Here is a 21,295-nt window from a genome sequence, read left to right on the forward strand (position 1 = left end):
TTTAATATTCACTATCATAGGGCACTAACCAGTATTTTCAGTTTCCAGTAGTGGGCAATGTTAGACTTTTAGACCCTGTGGATGTTTAGTTTCTGTAACAGTAATGCAAGATGATTGACAGGGATTATTTTATTGTTTGTGCATGGAGTTTCAGTAGGTTCACATGTGCTGTATGTACCAAATGTGTAGCACCTCAAACTATCAAAATATGTTACTGTGCCTGTTTACTTTTTTGAGACCAGAAAGTTATTTCTGTGGCGAGAGGTCATGAGATCTTGGGGAAAAGGGAAAAGAAAGAAGAAAAAAAGGAAGAAATAGGGAGACACTTAAATCAGGCCCTCAAACCCACATTTACATTTTTTGTAACAAATAAATAGAAAACAGACACAAGCAATAACAATGAAAAAAACACTTATTTAGAAAGCAATTTACAAAGCTTTGATCTGCTTTTGACCCTCTCCTCTCCTCCTCTTTACATCCTGGAAGCCTCCTTCTGCTGATCTTCCTCTTTCGGGTGGGGATGGAGACGGTGGAGTGGCAAGTGCTGCTGCTTGAGCTCCAGGACACTGAAGATGCTGGGTCTTCGGGGACTGGGCCTGAATTTACAGAAGAGAAAGATCTGTAGATTTACTTTCACACAGTTACTGTAGTCCTGTAATAGTTTATCCAAATAAGAAGATCTACAGTTCTCCATAGTTCATACATTTGTCTCATTAACATACACTGCTTTTAGCTTGTATGGGATCCTGGGCAAACCCCTGATTCAGCACTTCTCTCATACCATTTTATACACTGCCTGTATTTGTAATTAATGTACTAAACTAGAAATGTCAAAAAAGTAACCAAATAAATAACTTTACTGCAGGATACACACTATCATGATGAAATAATAGAATTAGTAAAACAACTATTTTTTTTAAACAAGCAAGCCTGGATGAAAATGTTCAGAACAGAGAATTAAGAATGACAAGTATTTAAAATTAAGTACAGATACAGTCCAGCATTCATTCTGACAGGTGAATTTAATTTAGTTTTAGTCTTTTGACTAAAACGTATAATAGTTTGTCACACTTTAGTCATTTAGTCAACAAAACATTTTAGCCTAGTCTAGTCAAATAAAAAGTATGTATTACATTTATGGTTTTACTGTTTTAGATGTGTATTATTTATTGCTAATATTTATTAAAACACCAGCTTTTAAGTTTTGTTTCATTTAAATTAAGCACAAGCTATTTAAAAAAAGGTGTATGTATGGACATATTGAAAATTTAAAGAACAACTCCCAGGTTCAGATGATGCAAAAATGAAAGACAACCAAAACTGAGATAAAATGGCAATACTGCTAATTTCATTTTAACAGTTTCTCAACTAGAATCTCTCCTTTACTCACAGCTAAATTGGTGTACTCTCATTATATATATGTATATGATATATGTGTGTGTGTGTGTGTGTATATAATAAAATAGCATTTTAAAATCTAAGAACTTGCTGACAAATATGATTCATCTTTATTCTGAAGTGCTCAGAATAGCAGAGGACTGACAGCTTAGGTACCATACTAATGCATACATAACTACATGGGTAGTTAGTTATCTATATTGTAATAAGTTGTTCACAGTCATTACATTGCAAAAAACTAAATCTTAGCAAGTGAAATTATCTAAATTTAAGGCAATAAATCTTATTTTCTTCTCTGATAAGACTTTTTGTCTTACTAAGCATGGTGTAAGTGTTAGATTATTTTGCTTATTTTAGGGATAATTATCTTAATCATTCTTACTTAGAATTTGTACCTTATTTTAAGTAAGTTGAACTCAAAATAAGCACAATTAAGCAGCAATCAAGCTATTCTGATTCTTGTGTCCATAAACAGTGACTTTTTTGCTTGATTTAGGTGTTACTTCACTCATTTTGAGACTTTGCCATTGCGTTTTTGTAAGAAATCTTACTAAGAAAATTTTGCTTACCCGATTGGCAGATTTGTTTTGCTTAATACATATATTTGTCTTAATTTGCATATATTTTATGTCTAGTTTTTTTTTTTTTTTTTTTTTTTTTTTTTTTTGCAGTGTAGTGTAAACTGCACTGTGAAGTTTTAAATTAAGGGATGAAATTAGTCCCCCTGTGTTTAAAAAAAAGCTTCTTTTACCCGGTGAAAATAGTCACACTTCCATTACATTATGCTAACATTACTTTGTTTTAAAGCAATTGACCTATAAAGATAGTGAGCCAAATTTAGGTCGAGCCAAGTTTATGAAACTACACACTTTTACTGCAGTACAGATTTACACTCTCTACTAAATAATCCATCTCAAAAGCAGAAAAAACTTACTTTATACTGGGAGGCTATATCGTTAAATATAGGGAGTATAGGGAATGTTTTCTTCTGATTTTGAGCTGGACTTTTTAGCAGGGTCAACATTACTGGCTTTCAGGAGCCTAATCTTTAAATTCTTAACAATTAGCTATATTGTAGCGAAGCTGCTTTTATATTCTGTTCACTGTGAATTCACTGTTCTGTTCTGTGCTGGGCTTGTGATTGGGGTAGGGGGAGGGGCAGAGCAGGAAAGCGTGTGCGTGTGTGTGAAGGGAGAGAGAGAGAGAGAGAGAGAGAAGAGCTGCCCGTGAGTGTGTGCTGAGAGTGAGAGCTAGAGTTAACCAGTTAGCACTAGCCTTTTGTTATTTTTCGTAGTGATGGGCATAACAGCTCTTTTAGATGAACTGAACCATTAGAATAAGTTCACTAAAAAGATGGGAGACGGAAAGGTCTCCCGTTTTTTTTACAAGTGTTGTAAAAATATATATAAATAACAAATATTGAAATATGTAACTAAATGTTGGGTTTATTATACGATATCGTATAATAAACCCAACATTTAGTTACATATTTCAATATTTGTTATTTATATATATTTTACAACACTTGTAAAAAAACGGGAGACTTTTCTTATTATGTTATTTGTAATGTGATTTATATATAAATCACATTACAAATAACATAATACAAAAAATAAGTATGAACTTCTGCAACATAGATATTACATTAAGAGCAAAATTAACATAAAAAAAATTACATTCAGAAGAAAGTATCAACTTCAATGTGCAATCAAATTGAAAATAAATAGCGTAACTGTAGTGCAAAACAAAAGGTCAAGAAACTAAAATAAATACATATAAATAAAACAAAGACACATCCATACGCTCACTGTTGTGGGTGCAGAACAAATTAAATCCAAACAGGATCATCATGATAAAGGTGGCCTTATGCCCTTTACTTCAGATACTTTGTCTATTGGTTATGAATATGCTTGTTATACAACTATTATTACTAATAGTAATAATATTATAAAAAAATAACCACGATAACAATATACGTTATTATTACTATTACCAGGCCTCAACCTTGTTTTTCTTTCTCGAGAGCACCAGCCCTGATAACAGTTCAGTGAGTGAAGGAATCACTGAGCATTGAGCAAGTTTCCTCGCAATGAGAGTCCCGGCCACCAGATTCGCCGGTGATTCAGTGATTCACAGACCACACAGCAGTTCCCCTGCCGGCCTGTGGGGTCGCTGCTGAGCTTAACTACTGAACTGAGAAATTAACGAATCAGCTGGGGAAGTGATTGGGTTCAGTTCGTTCACTCAAATGATTCGTTCATTCGAACGAATCGTTCATGAACGACACAACACTAATTTTTCGGCGTGGTTGCGGCCTACAGCAACCTGTGTTCTAAGTTAAGTCAATAAAGCGACTTAAACTGCCTACTCGGTCCTTCTTTCAGAGTCCAGGCGGACGCTACAATATACACTGCTCAAAAAAATAAAGGGAACACTCAAATAACACAATATAACTCAAAGTAAATCAAACTTCTGTGAAATTAAACTGTCCACTTAGGAAGCAACACTGATTGACAATAAATTTCACCTGCTGTTGTGCAAATGGAATAGACAACAGGTGGAAATTATTGGCAATTAGCAAGACACACTCAATAAAGGAGTGGTTCTGCAGGTGGGGACCACAGACCACTTCTCAGAACCTATGCTGTCTGGCTGATGTTTTGGTCAGTTTTGAATGTTGGTGGTGCTTTCACACTCGTGGTAGCATGAGACTCTACAACCCACACAAGTGGCTCAGGTAGTGCAGCTCATCCAGGATGGCACATCAATGCGAGCTGTGGCAAGAAGGTTTGCTGTGTCTGTCAGCGTAGTGTCTAGAGGCTGGAGGCGCTACCAGGAGACAGGCCAGTACACCAGGAGACGTGGAGGAGGCCGTAGGAGGGCAACAACCCAGCAGCAGGACCGCTACCTCCGCCTTTGTGCAAGAAGGAACAGGAGGAGCACTGCCAGAGCCCTGCAAAATGACCTCCAGCAGGCCACAAATGTGCATGTGTCTACACAAACGGTTAGAACCCGACTCCATGAGGATGGTATGAGGGCCCGACGTCCACAGATGGGGGTTGTGCTCACAGCCCAACACCGTGCAGGACGCTTGGCATTTGCCAGAGAACACCAGGATTGGCAAATTCGCCACTGGCGCCTTGTGCTCTTCACAGATGAAAGCAGGTTCACACTGAGCACAAGACAGACGTGACAGAGTCTGGAGACGCCGTGGAGAGCGGTCTGCTGCCTGCAACATCCTTCAGCATGACCGGTTTGGCAGTGGGTCAGTAATGGTGTGGGGTGGCATTTCTTTGGAGGGCCGCACAGTCCTCCATGTGCTCACCAGAGGTAGCCTGACTGCCATTAGGTACCGAGATGAGATCCTCAGACCCCTTGTGAGACCATATGCTGGTGCGGTTGGCCCTGGGTTCCTCCTAATGCAGGACAATGCTAGACCTCATGTGGCTGGAGTGTGTCAGCAGTTCCTGCAAGATGAAGGCATTGAAGCTATGGACTGGCCCGCCCGTTCCCCAGACCTGAATCCGATTGAGCACATCTGGGACATCATGTCTCGCTCCATCCACCAACGTCACGTTGCACCACAGACTGTCCAGGAGTTGGCGGATGCTTTAGTCCAGGTCTGGGAGGAGATCCCTCAGGAGACCATCCGCCACCTCATCAGGAGCATGCCCAGGCGTTGTAGGGAGGTCATACAGGCACGTGGAGGCCACACACAATACTGAGCCTCATTTTGACTTGTTTTAAGGACATTACATTAAAGTTGGATCAGCCTGTAGTGTGTTTTTTCACTTTAATTTTGTGTGTGGCTCCAAATCCAGGCCTCCATTGGTTAATAAATTTGATTTCCATTGATGATTTTTGTGTGACTTTGTTGTCAGCACATTCAACTTTGTACAGAACAAAGTATTCAATGAGAATATTTCATTCATTCAGATCTAGGATGTGTTATTTGAGTGTTCCCTTTATTTTTTTGAGCAGTGTATATATATACATACATACATACATACATATATATATATATATATATATATATATATATATATATATATATATATATATATATATATATATATACATATATATACAGTTAAGGTCAAAATTATTAGCCCCCCTTATGAAATCAAATAAAACCATAATCCTTCCAATCATATGGGCCATAACCTTAAGTCTTTATAGTTTGTGTGTGTCCACAAGAACTAAGACAACATCTGCGCAAGGTCAAATGAACATTCTTATTTGTTTGCTTCACAGAAACAAGAAAAAAGCAAAAAATGCAATGGTCAAAATTATTAGCCCTCTGACAACTAATAGTCAATTGCGTAGCCTTTCTGCTTCAAAACTGACAACAGTCTGTTCTGGTAGTTTCTTACTAAGTTGGCACATGTCTCCTGAGGGATTTTAGCCCACTCTTCCTTGGCAAATTGTTCAAGATCATGCAAATTGCTTGGTCTCCGAGCATGGACCCGAACCTTGAGCTCCCTCCACAGATTTTCAATAGGATTGAGATCAGGGCTCTGAGAGGGCCACTCCAGAACGTTGATTTTGGTGCCTTTCAAAAAGGTTTTGACCAACTTTGATGTATGCTTCGGGTCATTGTCTTGTTGGAAGACCCAGCGACGACCTTGTTGTTCTTCAAAATATCCACATAATCCTCCTTTTTCATGGTCCCATGCACCCGAACAAGGTTTCCTGTCCCTGAAGCAGCAAAACAGCCCCACAGCATTATGCTTCCACCAGCATGCTTCACTGTGGGGACAGTATTTTTAGGGTTGAAGGCCTCGCCCTTCCTACGCCAAACAAAAGCAGCATCCATATGCCCAAACTGCTCAAGTTTGGTTTCATCAGACCAAAGGACAGACTTCCAAAACTCACTCTTATGTTTCAGATTGTCTCTGGCAAAGTTCAGTCGGGCTTTGATGTGCCGTTATAAGAGCAAAGGGGTTTTTCTTGGACGATGACCACGAAGTCCACCACGATGTAGAGCCCTCACAACAGTCTTGCGTGAAACATCAAGTCCAGAAGTAGCAAGTTCAGAAACAATCATCTTAGCAGAGGTCCAGGGATTCTTGTTGACATCTCTGATTATTTTTCGCTGCAAAGTTTTTGAAATCTTGCGTTTTCGACCACGTCCGTGTTTATTTTGAACAGACTTTGTTTCTTTGTACTTTGCGATGATGCAACGCACAGCTTTTCTAGAAACCATGAAACGCTTGGAAATGGCAGTATATCCTTCCCCCTGAAAATGAAGGTCTACTATCTTCTGTCTGAGGTCCAGACTGATTTCTTTTCTTTTTGGCATGGTGATATTGCTTCATACAAAGATTACAGAGCAACCCAAGAGTATCCCTGTCATTCAAGTAGTCAACTGATACTAACTCTGCTTCTTGGAGTCATTTAAATAAGGTTCAGTGTAATTGATTGCTCAGGTGTGTTTTCAAATCTAATTGATTGGTAGGTGTGGTTTGAAACCCAGTTAATTTGCTTTGAAAACACAAAATCACATGAGGGCTAATAATTTTGACCATCTCAGTTTTCACCAATTATTTTATTAAGAAATCTTGAATATTTATTTTATATTCCAAAGTGGACCAAAATGTGGCAGTATCCTGGATTAATAATTTACTATAGAAATTGTTATGTATATGGCAAAGAATTGCCAGTATTTTAGGGAAATAGTCAAAAGTTCTTAGGGGGCTAATAATTTTGACCTTAACTGTATATACATATATACATATATACATATATATGTATATATGTATATATATATATATATATATATGTATGTGTACATACAGCTCTGGAACAAACTTAAGACTACTTAAAAAATGTTGGGTTTCTTTGATTTTACCAAATTGAAAACCTCTGGAATATAATCAAGAGGAAAATGGATGATAGCACATAGTCTTTTAGCTAGTCGGCAGAGTAGTATTAGAAGCTGCTGACAATCCAGAGCCGGGACCAGGCCGCAGACAGAGAGGCTTAACCAACCGTCTGCGAGCTGCAAAGAGACGTTACCTAGACACCAATGTATTCAGACTGTGTCTGTCCCCCGAGTCAAACAAAAACATCAAAAAACTAAAACAGTCAATCTAAATAACTTAACTTATATTAAACAATCATATCCAGACTGTAGTACTAACACTTCAAGCCTAAAGATTGGTTTACTTAATATTAGATCTCTAAATTCAAAAGCAGTTCTGGTGAATGAAATGATAACTGATCAGAAATTCGATATTCTGTGTCTGACAGAAACCTGGATTAGGCCAAATGAATATGTAGCATTAAATGAAGCCGCCCCTGCAGGCTATAATTATATACACAATCCGAGACTGTCCGGTAGAGGAGGTGGGGTCTGCATACTTTTCCGAAGTACCTTAATTAGCAATCAGAAACACTATGATAATTTTACTTCTTTTGAGCTTCTTTACACCAGTATAATTAATCCAGTTACAAAAAAGAATGCATTTTCCTTAATTAATATCTACAGACCACCAGGGCCCTATTTAGAATTTTTAAAAGAATTTAGTGATTTTGTCACAGACTTAGCAGTAAGTAGTGATAAAGTGATTATAGTTGGAGACTTCAATATTCATTTCGAAAAATTGGATGATCCATTAAAAAAGGCATTCACATCGATTTTAGACTCAGTTGGTATTATTCAAAATATAACAGGACCTACCCATTACTGTAATCATACTCTGGATTTAGTTTTGACCCTGGGTGTGAGCATAGATAACCCGAATATTCAATCTCAAACCTCCGCAATTTCAGATCATTACCTTATTTCATTTAAATTACATCTTAGTCATAATATACGTACATCCCCTAGCTACTCTATAAAACGTTCAATAACGCCTTTTACAGCCCAACAATTTACAGATAAGCTTCCCGATTTATCATCTATAATGTACTTTCCTGTAGACCCAGTAGAACTAGACAAACTAACCGAAAGTTTAGAAAATACCTTTCGCTCTGCCTTAGATGTTGTAGCACCCCTTAAACATAAAATAGAGAGACAGAAAAAGCTCGCACCGTGGTACAATGATCAAACTCGTACCTTAAAGCAGTTAGTACGAAATTTAGAGCGTAAATATCGATCAACTAAACTGGAAGTGTTTCACTCTGCGTGGAAAGACAGTCTTGTAAAATATAGAAAAGAACTTAATAAAGCCCGCTCAGCGTATCTGGCCTCACAGATCAAGATAAATAAAAATAATCCTAGAGTTCTCTTTAGTGTTATTTCCAAATTATCTAAATTAACTAAATTAGCCAGGCAGGTACTGAACCTCAGATTCCAGCCATTCACACCAGCAACGATTTTATGGACTTCTTCGATAGTAAAATTGAAAACATTCGGGATAAAATTAAACAGATTAATAGCACATCCTCTCTGTCATCTGGTCTGGCTGATTTAGAACAAAACCCTGTCACCGAAGTTAGGTTGGAAGTCTTTAACCCACTTCCACAGCTAGAACTAGAGAAAACTATCTCCTCTTCAAACAGCACAACCTGCACACTTGATGCACTTCCCACAAAATTATTAAAGCAGGTACTGCCAGATATAATTAAACCTCTGTTAATGATAGTAAACTCATCGCTCGCCCTGGGCCATGTACCCAAAGCCTTTAAAACAGCTGTAATTAAACCTCTGATCAAGAAACCAAATCTTGATCCTACTGTACTGTCTAACTATAGACCTATTTCAAACTTACCGTTTATTTCTAAGATTTTAGAAAAAGCTGTAGCCCAACAACTCTGCTCTTACCTGCAAAGAAACCAAATCTATGAAAAATTTCAATCTGGATTTAGGCCTCATCATAGCACTGAGACAGCTTTAGTTAAAATAACAAATGATCTACTTACAGCTGCCGACCAAGGCTGTGCTTCCCTACTCGTACTTCTCGATTTTGATACAATAGATCATACTATCCTTTTAGAAAGATTACAGAACATGGTTGGTGTAACTGGAACTGCCTTATCATGGTTTAAATCATACTTAACCGATCGCTACCAGTTTGTGAGGATAAATGATATGTCTTCCAATTATACCAAGGTAAGATATGGAATTCCACAAGGCTCTATATTAGGACCGTTATTATTTACATTATATATGCTCCCACTGGGCAAAGTTATTAGAAAACATGACGTAAATTTTCATTGTTATGCAGATGACACGCAGCTCTTCATATCAGCCAAACCTGACGACAGAGTGAGATTAAAGAAAATTGAGGATTGTGTAGAAGATGTGAAATTGTGGATGTCGCACAACTTCCTCCTATTAAATAGTGAAAAAACAGAAGTTCTCCTATTAGGCCCCAAAGCTGCTAGAAATAAATTATCAGACTTAATGCTAAATCTGGCCGACTTCTCAGTCACACCTGGTTCAGCAGCTAAAAACCTTGGAGTTATTATAGATTCAGATCTAGCATTCGATAAACACATATCTAATGTTACTAGAACAGCTTTTCTACACCTACGTAACATTGCCAAGCTAAGAAATGCCCCATCACTGCATGACGCAGAAAAACTAGTCCATGCCTTCATTACCTCAAGGCTAGATTATTGTAATGCGCTACTGTCTGGATGTTCCTGCAGTAACTTAAATAAACTTCAGCTAGTTCAAAATGCTGCAGCCAGGGTCCTTACTAAAACTAGAAAATTTGACCATATTAGTCCAGTCCTGTTAGCACTGCACTGGCTTCCAGTCAAATTCCGCATAGACTATAAAATTCTCCTGTTAACGCATAAAGCCCTACATGGGCTCGCTCCTGAGTATTTGCGAGACCTCATCTCCTGTTATGAACCACCACGATTACTTAGATCTCAGGGTGCTGGTTTCTTAGTAGTTCCTAAAATTCAGAGGAGCTCTGCAGGAGGAAGAGCTTTCTCTTATAAAGCGCCTCAACTCTGGAATAATCTCCCCGAATATGTTCGGGACTCAGACACAGTCTCAATCTTTAAGTCTAGACTGAAAACTTACTTGTTTAGTTTAGCTTTTGGTAATTAATGTTTTTTTTTCCTTTAGATAAGGCTGCAGATTCAGGGGTTCATGGACAGAGGGAATTGTGGGTAAACTGAGATGCTGGTGCTGTTGTTCTCCCACTGCACACTTTAGTTAGGCTGTTTTATTCAGTTCTGCCGGAGTCATTAGCCACACTCTGATAATGTTTTAATATTCTCCGTTTTACATAAATCCGGTCAAAACTAATTCCATCTCTCTGCCTTCCTCCGAGTTACTAACTGCCCACCTGTCTGACCCGATACCGATGTTGGACCCTCAGGCTCTCGCGTCTCCTGTCCGGCCAGACTGATGGAAGTTTCTGAAGTCAGCTCTTCTCCACCACCACCACAGATCAGCTGCTCATCGTCCATCTTATTCTCCACTACAGATTACATCCAAGCCATTAGTGGCGCGCTATTATAGTCCTGAATATATAAAACCTATGTGGATGTATAAAAGACTTTTTTAAATTTTAATTTAAAAGCCGTTTGACCAGTGGTAGGATGGTCCCCCCTTAAATGTGAGTCTTGGTCCTCCCAAGGTTTCTTCCTCCTCCTGCAGATCTGAGGGAGTTTTTCCTTGCCCCCGCGCTCACTGGGGGTTCTGTATTGTGTATTTTCTATGTTTAATGTTTTGCCTGATTCTTTGTCCTGTAATCATGTTTCTGTAAAGCTGCTTTGTGCCAACACCTGTTGTAAAAAGCGCTATACAAATAAATTTGATTTGATGATCACATGTCATCAAACCAAGCTAAACTGCTCAAATTTTTTGCACCAAGAGTTGCATAAAGTTATCCAAAAGCAGTGTGTAAGACTGGTGAAGAAGAACATGATGCCAAGATGCATGAAAACTGTGATTACAAATCAGGGTTATTCCACTAAATATTGATTTCTGAACTGAAATTTATGAATATGAATTTTTTTCTTTGCATTATTTGAAGTCTGAAAGCTCTGCTCCTTTTTCATTATTTCAGCCATTTCTCATTTTCTGCCATTAAATGCTCTAAATAACAATATTTTTTTATTTTGAATTTGGAAGAACTGTTTTCTGTAGTTTATAGAATAAAATAACAATGTTCATTTTATTCAAACATATACCTATAAATAGCAAAAGCAGAGAAATTCATTCAGAAAATAAAGTGGTCTCTTAATTGTTTCCACAACTGTATATTTATGTTTATTATTGTTATTATTATTATTATAATAATAAGATTTTTTCTTCACATGTTCACATAGCAAGTGCAAACACCCAATCTGAATCTGACATTATATATCTTATTATATATCTATTTGATACATATATGCAGTGCCTAAAGAAAATAAACAGCTTAAAATTAAGTTTTTAGAAATAAAGGACACAAAAAAGAAGTGTCAATGGATGAGCAACATGCCCTTTTTAAAGTAAGCTTAACAACATTCTTCGTGACAAGCCCAGCTGGAAAGCACTGAAACTCGATAGCTCCTGTGATGCTGGTAAAGATGAAACAGAAACATCATGTGATGCAAGGTTCTTTTGCACATGTGTGTCAGTAAAGGTCTGCAAACTCTAAAGACAAAAGTCTCAATTTCACCTACTGTGTTAGCATAGCCATAGACGCAATTTCAATTTATTAACGAAATGTAACATATATATAATGAATAAAACATATAGCAGCCTCACTGACCTCTTTTAAAATTAAAACGTTGTCATACCATATCAATCCATATCAGTATTATCAACACTACACTTGGCTTCCAGGCAACTTCTGTACTGATTGGAAAATTCTGCTGTTGATATATCAAGCTCTAAATGGCTTTGCCCTTCAGTGCCCGAGTGACCTCATCATCTGTCATCTACTGTCAAACTTACTTAGATCAAGGTGCTGGCCTTCCAGGTAGCTTTCATAATTCTGGGCACTAGAAAGAACCACTGAAATTCAGAAAGTCTATGGTGAAAATGTATTTGTATAGTGTATTATAATGAAGCCTCTGAAGTTTCCTTATATAAGATGTGCAGATCTTGGGTAATGGAGTTGGTGAAGCAAAAAGGCACCGATTTTACATGAAACCCTCATGTCTGTGCTTCATTCTGACTCGCTCTTTTTCATTAGGCTGTTAAAGCAAGGCCTGTCATAGCTATTGGTTGTAATTTATCTTTTACGCCACTTATAAAACAAAAATACAAAAACAAAATTAAGCAATTACAGACTTAATTAGAGAGCAGAGAGCTAAGAATATTCAGGCATTGGAATTTAAATATTATAACATCAAAATATTCTAATTCTATTCTATTCTAAATAACTTTGATCACGTTAATGTACTCTCTTTGCTTAGTAAACAAAATGAATATTATTGCAAAAATAATCAGTATGAAATTGCTGCAGCAGTCCAATTTTCAATTGCTGAAGAGATTTCTGCCCCTCACGCTCCTCCCTAGATGCAAAGCTCACACAGGTTGCCAGGTTGGCACACAGTGGCAAGCCACAACAAGCCTCACTCTGTAGCTAATCAGTCAATATATATGTTTCAATGTCCAAAATATCAGTCTCTACTATGTTAGTGGAGGTAATAAATTAACTAGCTATGCTTAGCAACCTTACTAAAGCTCAGTGATTAGCTGTTCAGTAAGAAAATAGCATGGCTGCAGTACACTGTTTGTGTGCTGCTGTAAGTATCTGGCAACCCTGTGGAAAATGGACAAGGAGAATTGTGGTGGGCAGATTCAATGGCTTCAACTCACACATATTACTGCGACATACCGCACAGTTCTAGTAAGAAAATAGTATCTGGAGCTCTGTGGACAAGAGCTATCAGTGCTTGAACTCAGCATGTTTCACCTTATTATTATCCTGATCAATATAGTCCATAACGATCCTTTAAAGTCAAAAGCTATTGATATTGATAAGACTATAATCCAGGTATTGTGACAGACCTATCTGCAATAATTATTTACTCTATTGTACCTTATATATAGTGTCCAATCACCTCAAACATCTAACTGTCTGTGTTTGTCAGTTTATGAAGCTGAACCACCACCCTGCTGTCTGGTTTGATTGGGAGTCCCTGCTGCTGCCTGCTCTCCAGACTGACTTTACTGCCACAGAGCTGCCTGCCTGAGCCAATCGCTCTATAAAAAAAAGAAAGAAAGAAAAAAAAGAATGCTCCTACTGAATATCCTTCTGATAAGATAGATTCCATCACATACTCTTACTAAAACATTACTTCTAATATACCTAATCAAACTGAGACCTTCTCTACATATTTATATTTAAAAAGCTATCATGAATCCAATCCTCTTTACCAGTAGTTATACTTTCAGCATTAATCTTTGGTTTCATTGCTTAAATATAAACACTTTCATGTAGTATTAAGCTCCATTTTATTGCTTTATTCATTTTTATTGATTCTTTTGAGTATTAAGCTGAGTATTTGGCTTCTTTCTCTCAGGGAGTTTGTTGTGGCTTGTTTAATGGAGGCTCGGTCTTGGACGCCTGTAAAGCTGCTGTGTGTGATCGGTTGCTCCTAACAGCACAATATGAAAATATTTAAACAAACAACTTATTGCATTTCTTGCCAATTTAGTAAGCAAACAGTTATTATTCACTAAAATATTCTGATTAGTCTTTGTGGACAGTGTGACTTAATTAAAATAAAAGCAGTTTGGCCAGGGATGGAAGTGATCAGTTCTTAAAGAACACTCACTGAGTGCATGTTTAATTAGAAAGTGGCCTGAGAAAACAGATTCATATCAGCTATATTCTAGTATGTTTCCATACCAGGGTGCATACACTTTTTAAACAATACATTTCCATGACTTTTTAATGCCTTCAAAACGAAATCGATAATAGGCCTAAAATGAATTTGATTAAAAAAACATGTTGACACAGAATCTTCAATAATACAATGTGTGTCAAATCCTGAGATTCATTGTGTAGGGCTAAATTACTTAACTAACTGATCTGATGTATTTGTTAGCTCAAAATAGCTTCTTTGTCAATAATTGAAAAACATTTATAGAGCAAAATTCCATGACTTTTTCAAAAAAATCTGGGTATTTTTACTTTTCCAAAACTTATCCTGGCCTGGAAATTGCTTTTTTCAAATTTCATGACTTTTCCAGGTTTTTCATGACTGTACGAACCCTGTTATACAGTGTGTGTGTGTGTGTGTGTATTTGCGTTAGTTTGCGTTTGTGTCTCGCTCACTCGAATCTTGCCCTGAACGAAGCTGGTAATGTCATCCCCAGAGTCGAACACAGAGAGGGTTCTCATAATGTTCACCTGCAGCCATTCCCAGTGCTGTGAGATCTCCTCTAGAGACGCACCTGGGAACACACACACACACATGTATGAAAAAGTGTGTTCACAAGCACATCATGAACCATGCATACCATGACCATCATCAGCTTTCGCCACTTATCCAATTATTCAACTGCATATGCAGACAGAACACTTAGATCAGATTACAGTCTTTAAAGGATTTCAGGAAATCTGATCACAGGGTTTTAGATGAGTTATCGGATTTTTCACTGCATGCCCTCTCTCACTCTGATATAGACTGTTTCAATATTTCTGTGCTGGAGCAGAAACAAGGAGAACAAAGACAAGTCTTCTAGGAAACAGTGAATAACAAACTCTTAATTCAGTACTACAACTGTGAAATAGTGAAAGCAACAACCTTTGTGTGATTTGGAGTCACAATAAAAAAAGAAATAGACCAATAAATTAGACCTGTGTTAATAAGAAAACTGATTAACATGAATTATTATTATTTTTTTTTTCATGCTGCTGTTTGGCAAGTTTACCAGCAAGGTGCTAAGCAAACAAAAAGGCGAACATGATGTATTTGGATTTAAATGTGATAAAGGGACTAAGACAATTTTCTAATTATCAGGTTACTGAGGTGCTTGTAAAAGTGTTGTATTTGGGGGTATCACATTCTCAATCACCAATGTTTGTGAATATATGTGCAGAAATATGTACAAGCTCAAATAAGTAACAGCACAGAAAATACTATAATAAACAGTTCTGTGTTTCTTTCATTTCCTTAGGCGTTTATTTAATTGCAGACAGTCTGAAGCAAATGTATATTATGTTTGTCTTCTCAACTTCATTCCATGTATTAATTTTAGTTGGGACCGCCAATTTTAGGGCTAGTGATGAGATTAAAAATAATTTCAAATAGGTGATGTCAGCAGATGACAGTAATCATGATTTGAAACAAAAACACTTTAATCTTTAAAAATCTTTTTAAGAGTCTTTGAGGAGCAAATGTAGTTAGATAATACCTGTTTTAACCCTCTTTTGCATAGTGGTGACCTCAGGCAACAAACCCCATTTTTGTTACTGCACCATACCATAGCATATCTACCTTATGTTTTTTTTGGTTTGTTAATTTTTAATATAACGTTACAAGGCATAACTGCATCCAATTCAATGAGACATATAAGTGGGCCATACATAAAAATATGTATAAATGCAAGACATTCTTTAATTCTGAAGCTGCAGTCCGAGCACAGCACACACCCGGTCACGCCTCCTTCTTGTGTAAAGCATGTAGTTTCGTCAACAGTACATGCTCAACACTCTACTTGTCTACTCGTTGAAAGCATCTGGGATGTGGAAATGTATACTATGATCAGGAGATGTTTTAGTCTTTTAATATTAAACTCAGAACTCTCCAATAGGACCATGAGACTCAAATAAATGTCTATGACTGGATATATTCTACCTGAGCCCGCTCTGTTTCCATATGCTTACAATAGACCACCTAACCTGCTGTTTTCAATGTGCCGTGCTGAAATGGTCAGAGTGATGTGCTTATTTACTAGACTGGACAAATAATGAGAAAGATAAAGAGGAAGAGGAGAAACATGATGAAGTGGAGGATGAAGAACAAGAAGAAAATGAGCAGCAGGAGGAAGAGGATAATGATGAGGGCAGAAGGAATTGCAAAGGAGGAGGATGATGATCAGAAGGAAGAGCAAGAAGAGCAGGAAAAGCTTGTATTTTCCTTCTATTCATTGAGTTCCCTCTGCTTTTCATCTAGACAACAGTGTCTTTTAAAGCTACACATTATATAGTTATATAAGAGCTATAACAGTAAGATAGCAAAACACATACCAACCCACCCCCAACACACACACACACACATGCGCTAAAACACACCCACTCCCCTCACCGCAAGCGATGCTCCAGTACACCTGTGAATCAGGAGTTTGGTGTAAGATTCTATACGGAGCCACTTTAGCTGTGGAGTCCAGCACAGTGTCCAGTGTCCCCACCAGCAGACCTGAAACACAGACACAGACAAACACTGCAGTTAATGGAAGTCACTAGCACAGACAGTGTGAGTGTGTGTGAGTGTGTGCATATGATAGTTTTCATAATCTGCACTTCATAATCTTATTAATGCAGAACATCAGATTGTTAGTATACAATCAATATACAAATCAACATGTTAACATGAACTTGAGTAATCAGATGATGGAAAAACTCTGCAATTAAACCAGCTTATAATTTCACACAATTAGCCGTGACAACAACACGTAAAATTTTAAAAACACATCAGGCAGCTAGAAAGTGACAATTATTTAACTTTCTCACTTTTAGTGACATTTCCAAAGTGTTTTTTTTTTACCACCTCCAGGTGCTGTGATGAAGACTGCTCGCTTATTTCTGGCACCCAGGTTTGTTTTCATGCATGCTCAGACTAAGAAAACCTAGAATACTCAGAGCTTAGAGTTTAGAGTTTACATGTACTTAAAAATATGATCTCTGAGCTAAAATTCGTTCTCTTCATCAGATTTTTTAATTTTCTTAATTAGATATTTACACCTTACACTGACCTAAGAAATCAGAGTGTTGTTTACATCCCTAATTGAATAATTAGATGCATGTAATCACACTTACTGTGTACTAGGGGTGGGCGATATGGCCCTGAAATTATATCACAATATTTTGTGGTATTTTTACAATAACGATACTCTTGGCGATATGACAAAACATTAATTTTTTAAAAAATTGTTCAAGAATGCACTCCTGCAACAAAATACAGTAAATAAAGTAGTACCCTGGTGGGATAATTAGGGGTGGGTGATATGGCACGATATTTTAGGGTATAATATCGTTCATGATATTAAAAAATGTGGGTGATATTATTGCTTCTCTGTCTATGTTCATGTCTCTCTCTCTCACTCATTCACACACACACACACACACACACACACACACACACACACACTCCTTTACAACATATAATTTGAGGCCCCACTGTGTTCCTCAAAATAACTTTGTCCTTAATGACTGTGCTTAAAAAACTGACTGTGAAATCGTTCCTAAATGCACACAGCATCGCACAGTTCAAGCTGTGAACATAGTCTGGTCCTGGTTCTTTGTTCCAGCTATACATACAAGCTTCACTGGAACAGTAGACTATCCTCACTCATTTGACTGGGTGGTTGTTATTTAGAAAATCTGCACAGTTCTCAGCGTGTGAAACCTACCTAAACAGTTGTGTTCTCAAGTACTATATCACACACAGGTGCTCACTCACAGAGTACTCCAAGAGTACTCCAAGAGTAAGACTGCAATCAGAGCTGCATTTAGATCGGTAGGGGCCTATTATTTCTTTAATTACACGGTATAAATGTAATAAAATAGCAACACTGATGTGTAATGTGCATTACAGCCCATGTGTTTTATTAGTAGATTAGACTCAAATACAAAAATTCAGTTTGCATATTTGCGTTTTTACATAAAAAAAAAAATGTTCACTCTATTTTACATAGCTGGTATTGGTTTCATTATCCGTGCAATGTATGTGTCTGTTTGGTTAAACGATCTAACTGACCAGTCTAAAGTCAGGTTGGAGTAGATATCTTGAAAACTGATAAGGCAGATATTCAGGTCAACAACAGTGTTTAGCTTTGCAAAGCAATATACAATCACTATGTGCCAGTAAAATAAATAGAAAAGCTAGCGTAAAATGTGAAATGTGAATGGTAATGATAACTGTGAAAATAAATGACATTAATAGAAAGGTAACAGTGACATTAATAGAAACAGCATTCGTAATACCAACTTATATATTATTGTATATATTTATATGTATATTTACTTGTCTATGTGTATATATATATATTATTGTATATTATTGTATATATTACACTGAACACTAACACATATTACAGCTAACTGTGAGTGTAAACGTTACAGTACTAGATGTACTAGATGTAATGGTGATGGTAATAGTATGTATATATTACATCTATCAGTGACAGCACAGTTAACATATATACGTGAGAGTCATACAAAATTAAAAATAATGTCAACAATAACACATAAATGCCAATACATAAATAACAGCTAACAGAAACTGCAGGGTAAATGTGACAGTACTAAAAACTAACAAGGAACATAACCCTATATGGCATAGTGTTGCCCTCTTTCCATTATTATTCATTAGAAATTTTAAATTATTCCTTATTTATTCATTAATTTTACCTACTTAGTGTTTACATATTTCCATCTAATACAATGAGGCGTGCAAGTGGTTCATACATAAAAAATATGTACATTCTTGTTGTAAACTTTTTTTATGCGTTGCTTTGTGCAGTTTTAGATGACTTTTGTTAGAAGAATCATGATGAAGCAGTGGTCCTCTCTTTTCTTTGGTACTGGAGAACTCCTACCTTGCATGTTTTTGGTTCTTCCTTGCTATGAAACACCTGATTAAATTTATCAGCTAAATTTATCAGTAAAGTTTCCTAGAGGGTTAACAGTGACAGTATTGGTAATGCCAATGCATACAGCACTGGAAAAAAATAAGAGACCACTTAAAATGATAAGTTTCTTTGATTTTACCAAACTGAAAAATATAATCAAGTGGAAGATGGATGATCACAATCATCAAACCAAGCTGAACTGCTTGATTTTTTTGCACCAGGAGTGGTATAAAGTTACCCAAAAGCAGTGTGTAAGACTGGTGGAGGAGAACATGCCAAGATGCATTAAAAACCAGGGTTATTCCACCAAATATTGAATTTTGAACTCTTAAAACTTTATGAATATGAACTTATTTTCTTTACGTTATTTGCGGCCTAAAAGCTCTGTATCTTTTTCTGCAAATACATGCATTCGCATTTTTTCTGCAAATAAATGATCTAAATAGCAATATTTTATTTGGAATTTTTGAAAGACGTTGTCTGTAGTTTATAGAATAAAACAACAATGTTCATTTTACTCAAACATCTACTTATAAATAGCAAAATCAGAGAAACTGATTCAGAAACTTTTTTCCAGAGCTATATATTACATTTAACAGTAACAGTAAACATGACAGTACTTGGAATAACAGTGAGAGTAAATGTGACAGTACTAAACTAGCTAAACAGATGAATCAGTAATGCCCACGCATACGTTAGCTTATGGCTAACAGTAACAGTAAACGTTACTAAACAGTATTAAAGTAAAACAGTCCTGTAACAGTGTGGTTATCCTACGGTAGCTAACCAAGGTAACTAGCTAAGAAGCTATATGAAACAGCTAACAGTGGCAATGGCCGTGACAGTGCTAGCCTAACACTAGATAAGACTAGTTAATAAGACTAATTGACGTTACCAGCTATGTAACACCACCAGTAACGGCAGCGGTCAGCCCGTCAGTCCCGGTTACCGTAAAACAAACCGCTGTAACGGCGACCTGTTGCCAGGATACAGACTGTGTAAGTAACTCGGGTGTATCTGCTAAAACCGGGTAAAATAGGATTGATATAGGGCGATTCGCCGTTACCGTTCCCGCCCCCTCGTTTAACCACCGTTACATGCCTGGTAACGTTAACCGTTACAGCTCCGGTTACAGCCCCGTTTTCAGCCCCGTTCACCCACCAGTGATGCCTCCGCCGCCCTCCCCATAGCCCCGCCGCCGCTGCAGCAGGAAGTACTGGTTGGACTTCTCGGTGACCCAGAGCTTCAGCGCGCTCTTCAGCAGCACCTCCTCGGGCCTGAGCCACATGCTGACCCGCTGCTAGATCCTGCAGAGCCCCGGGTTTCCTCCGGTTCCTCCGCCGCGCTCCCGCATCACCCTCCTGACACACGTCGACACGAACCGAGCCAAGCGGAGAAACGTAAACACCGCTGGGAGCTGTAGTCCCGCAGACCTGCCCGGGCGCACACAAACACCACCCGGGTACTACATTTCCCACAATCCACCGGGCTGCCACGTTCGCCTCCGTCCAATTAAAGAGCCAGAACCCCTCGACTAACATAAACAGAGAGACTTCAGTCGCATTTATTAGTAAAATACGACAAGATAATCACTTACTGGGTCTTTGGGTTTAAATTAAATCGTGCAAAGCAGTTTTCTATTACCTTTTAGCCCAGTTAAAGTACTGTTTAACCTTTGCTTCAATTTAGCTCCAGTATACTAAAGCACCAACCACAGTGAGAACTACAGCTCACTAGCTACATGATCACAGTGTACATTCTGACCGCAAGTGTTTATATTAAGAGCACCCTGTATCATCCAATAATTAGCTCCTGACAGAGCTCTAATGCTACAGCAGAACCTGGCCCACATACTGCAGTGACAGCTCTGATCTGAAGTAAGACAGATACTACAGTTGGTTTCCCAAATCTTGTTCTACTATTGATGCTGTTATGCTGAACAATAAAACAAATACAATACGTTACACCCTGAAAGCGTACCATAATAATCAATAATGCATTTAAAACAACAATTTGATGTATATTAACTATTATAAAAGTTATTTTATTCATATTTTTAAAAATGAAGAAGTACATTATAGTTTTAAAACTTGCTCTGCCAAACTGCTCAGTATGTAAACCACTAAAGCTAGTTAAAAAGTTGTCACTGGCAGGTATACAAAAAAAAAAAATATATATATATATATATAA

At 37.4% G+C, this 21,295-nt stretch overlaps 4 protein-coding genes across 9 annotated transcripts in view; 1 reads left to right on the plus strand and 3 right to left on the minus strand.

Moving 5' to 3' along the window:
* The window catches only part of LOC111192921 (deleted in malignant brain tumors 1 protein-like), a 51,806-nt gene extending 50,937 nt beyond the window's left edge, over positions 1–869 (plus strand). For all 4 annotated transcript variants that reach the window (XR_007438617.1, XM_049477076.1, XM_049477118.1 and 1 more), the window contains one exon: positions 487–869. Coding sequence is in view for 3 of the 4 variants with exons in the window: in XM_049477076.1 (XP_049333033.1) it covers positions 487–500 (14 nt within the window). In the remaining variant the exon portion in view is untranslated. The remainder of the gene's footprint in view (positions 1–486) is intronic.
* The window catches only part of tbc1d8b (TBC1 domain family member 8B), a 252,375-nt gene extending 232,304 nt beyond the window's left edge, over positions 1–20,071 (minus strand). Inside the window, exon 1 of the mRNA XM_049477052.1 lies at positions 20,001–20,071. The gene's annotated coding sequence lies outside the window, so the exon portion shown is untranslated. The remainder of the gene's footprint in view (positions 1–20,000) is intronic.
* Positions 1–21,295, minus strand: part of arap1a (ArfGAP with RhoGAP domain, ankyrin repeat and PH domain 1a) — a 248,677-nt gene that overhangs the window by 176,943 nt on the left and 50,439 nt on the right. The window lies entirely within an intron of this gene.
* Positions 414–20,543, minus strand: LOC125801178 (TBC1 domain family member 8B-like). Of its 3 annotated transcripts, none has more exons than XM_049477468.1 (4): positions 20,267–20,478; positions 16,561–16,671; positions 14,586–14,704; positions 414–596 (listed from the first exon to the last, which is right to left on the minus strand). In XM_049477468.1, the coding sequence occupies exons 1-4, from the start codon at positions 20,391–20,393 to the stop codon at positions 429–431; spliced, it is 525 nt and encodes a 174-aa protein (XP_049333425.1). In that variant the 5' UTR covers positions 20,394–20,478; the 3' UTR covers positions 414–428. The 3 variants fall into 3 exon arrangements, with proteins under 3 accessions (XP_049333425.1, XP_049333446.1, XP_049333436.1); XM_049477489.1 differs by lacking the exon at positions 414–596 and adding an exon at positions 13,382–13,507 and having other exon boundaries at positions 20,267–20,536; XM_049477479.1 differs by lacking the exon at positions 414–596 and adding an exon at positions 13,754–13,902 and having other exon boundaries at positions 20,267–20,543.

The sequence above is a fragment of the Astyanax mexicanus genome, chromosome 1 (genome assembly GCF_023375975.1).
Source record: "Astyanax mexicanus isolate ESR-SI-001 chromosome 1, AstMex3_surface, whole genome shotgun sequence".
Classification (NCBI taxonomy): domain Eukaryota; kingdom Metazoa; phylum Chordata; class Actinopteri; order Characiformes; family Acestrorhamphidae; genus Astyanax; species Astyanax mexicanus.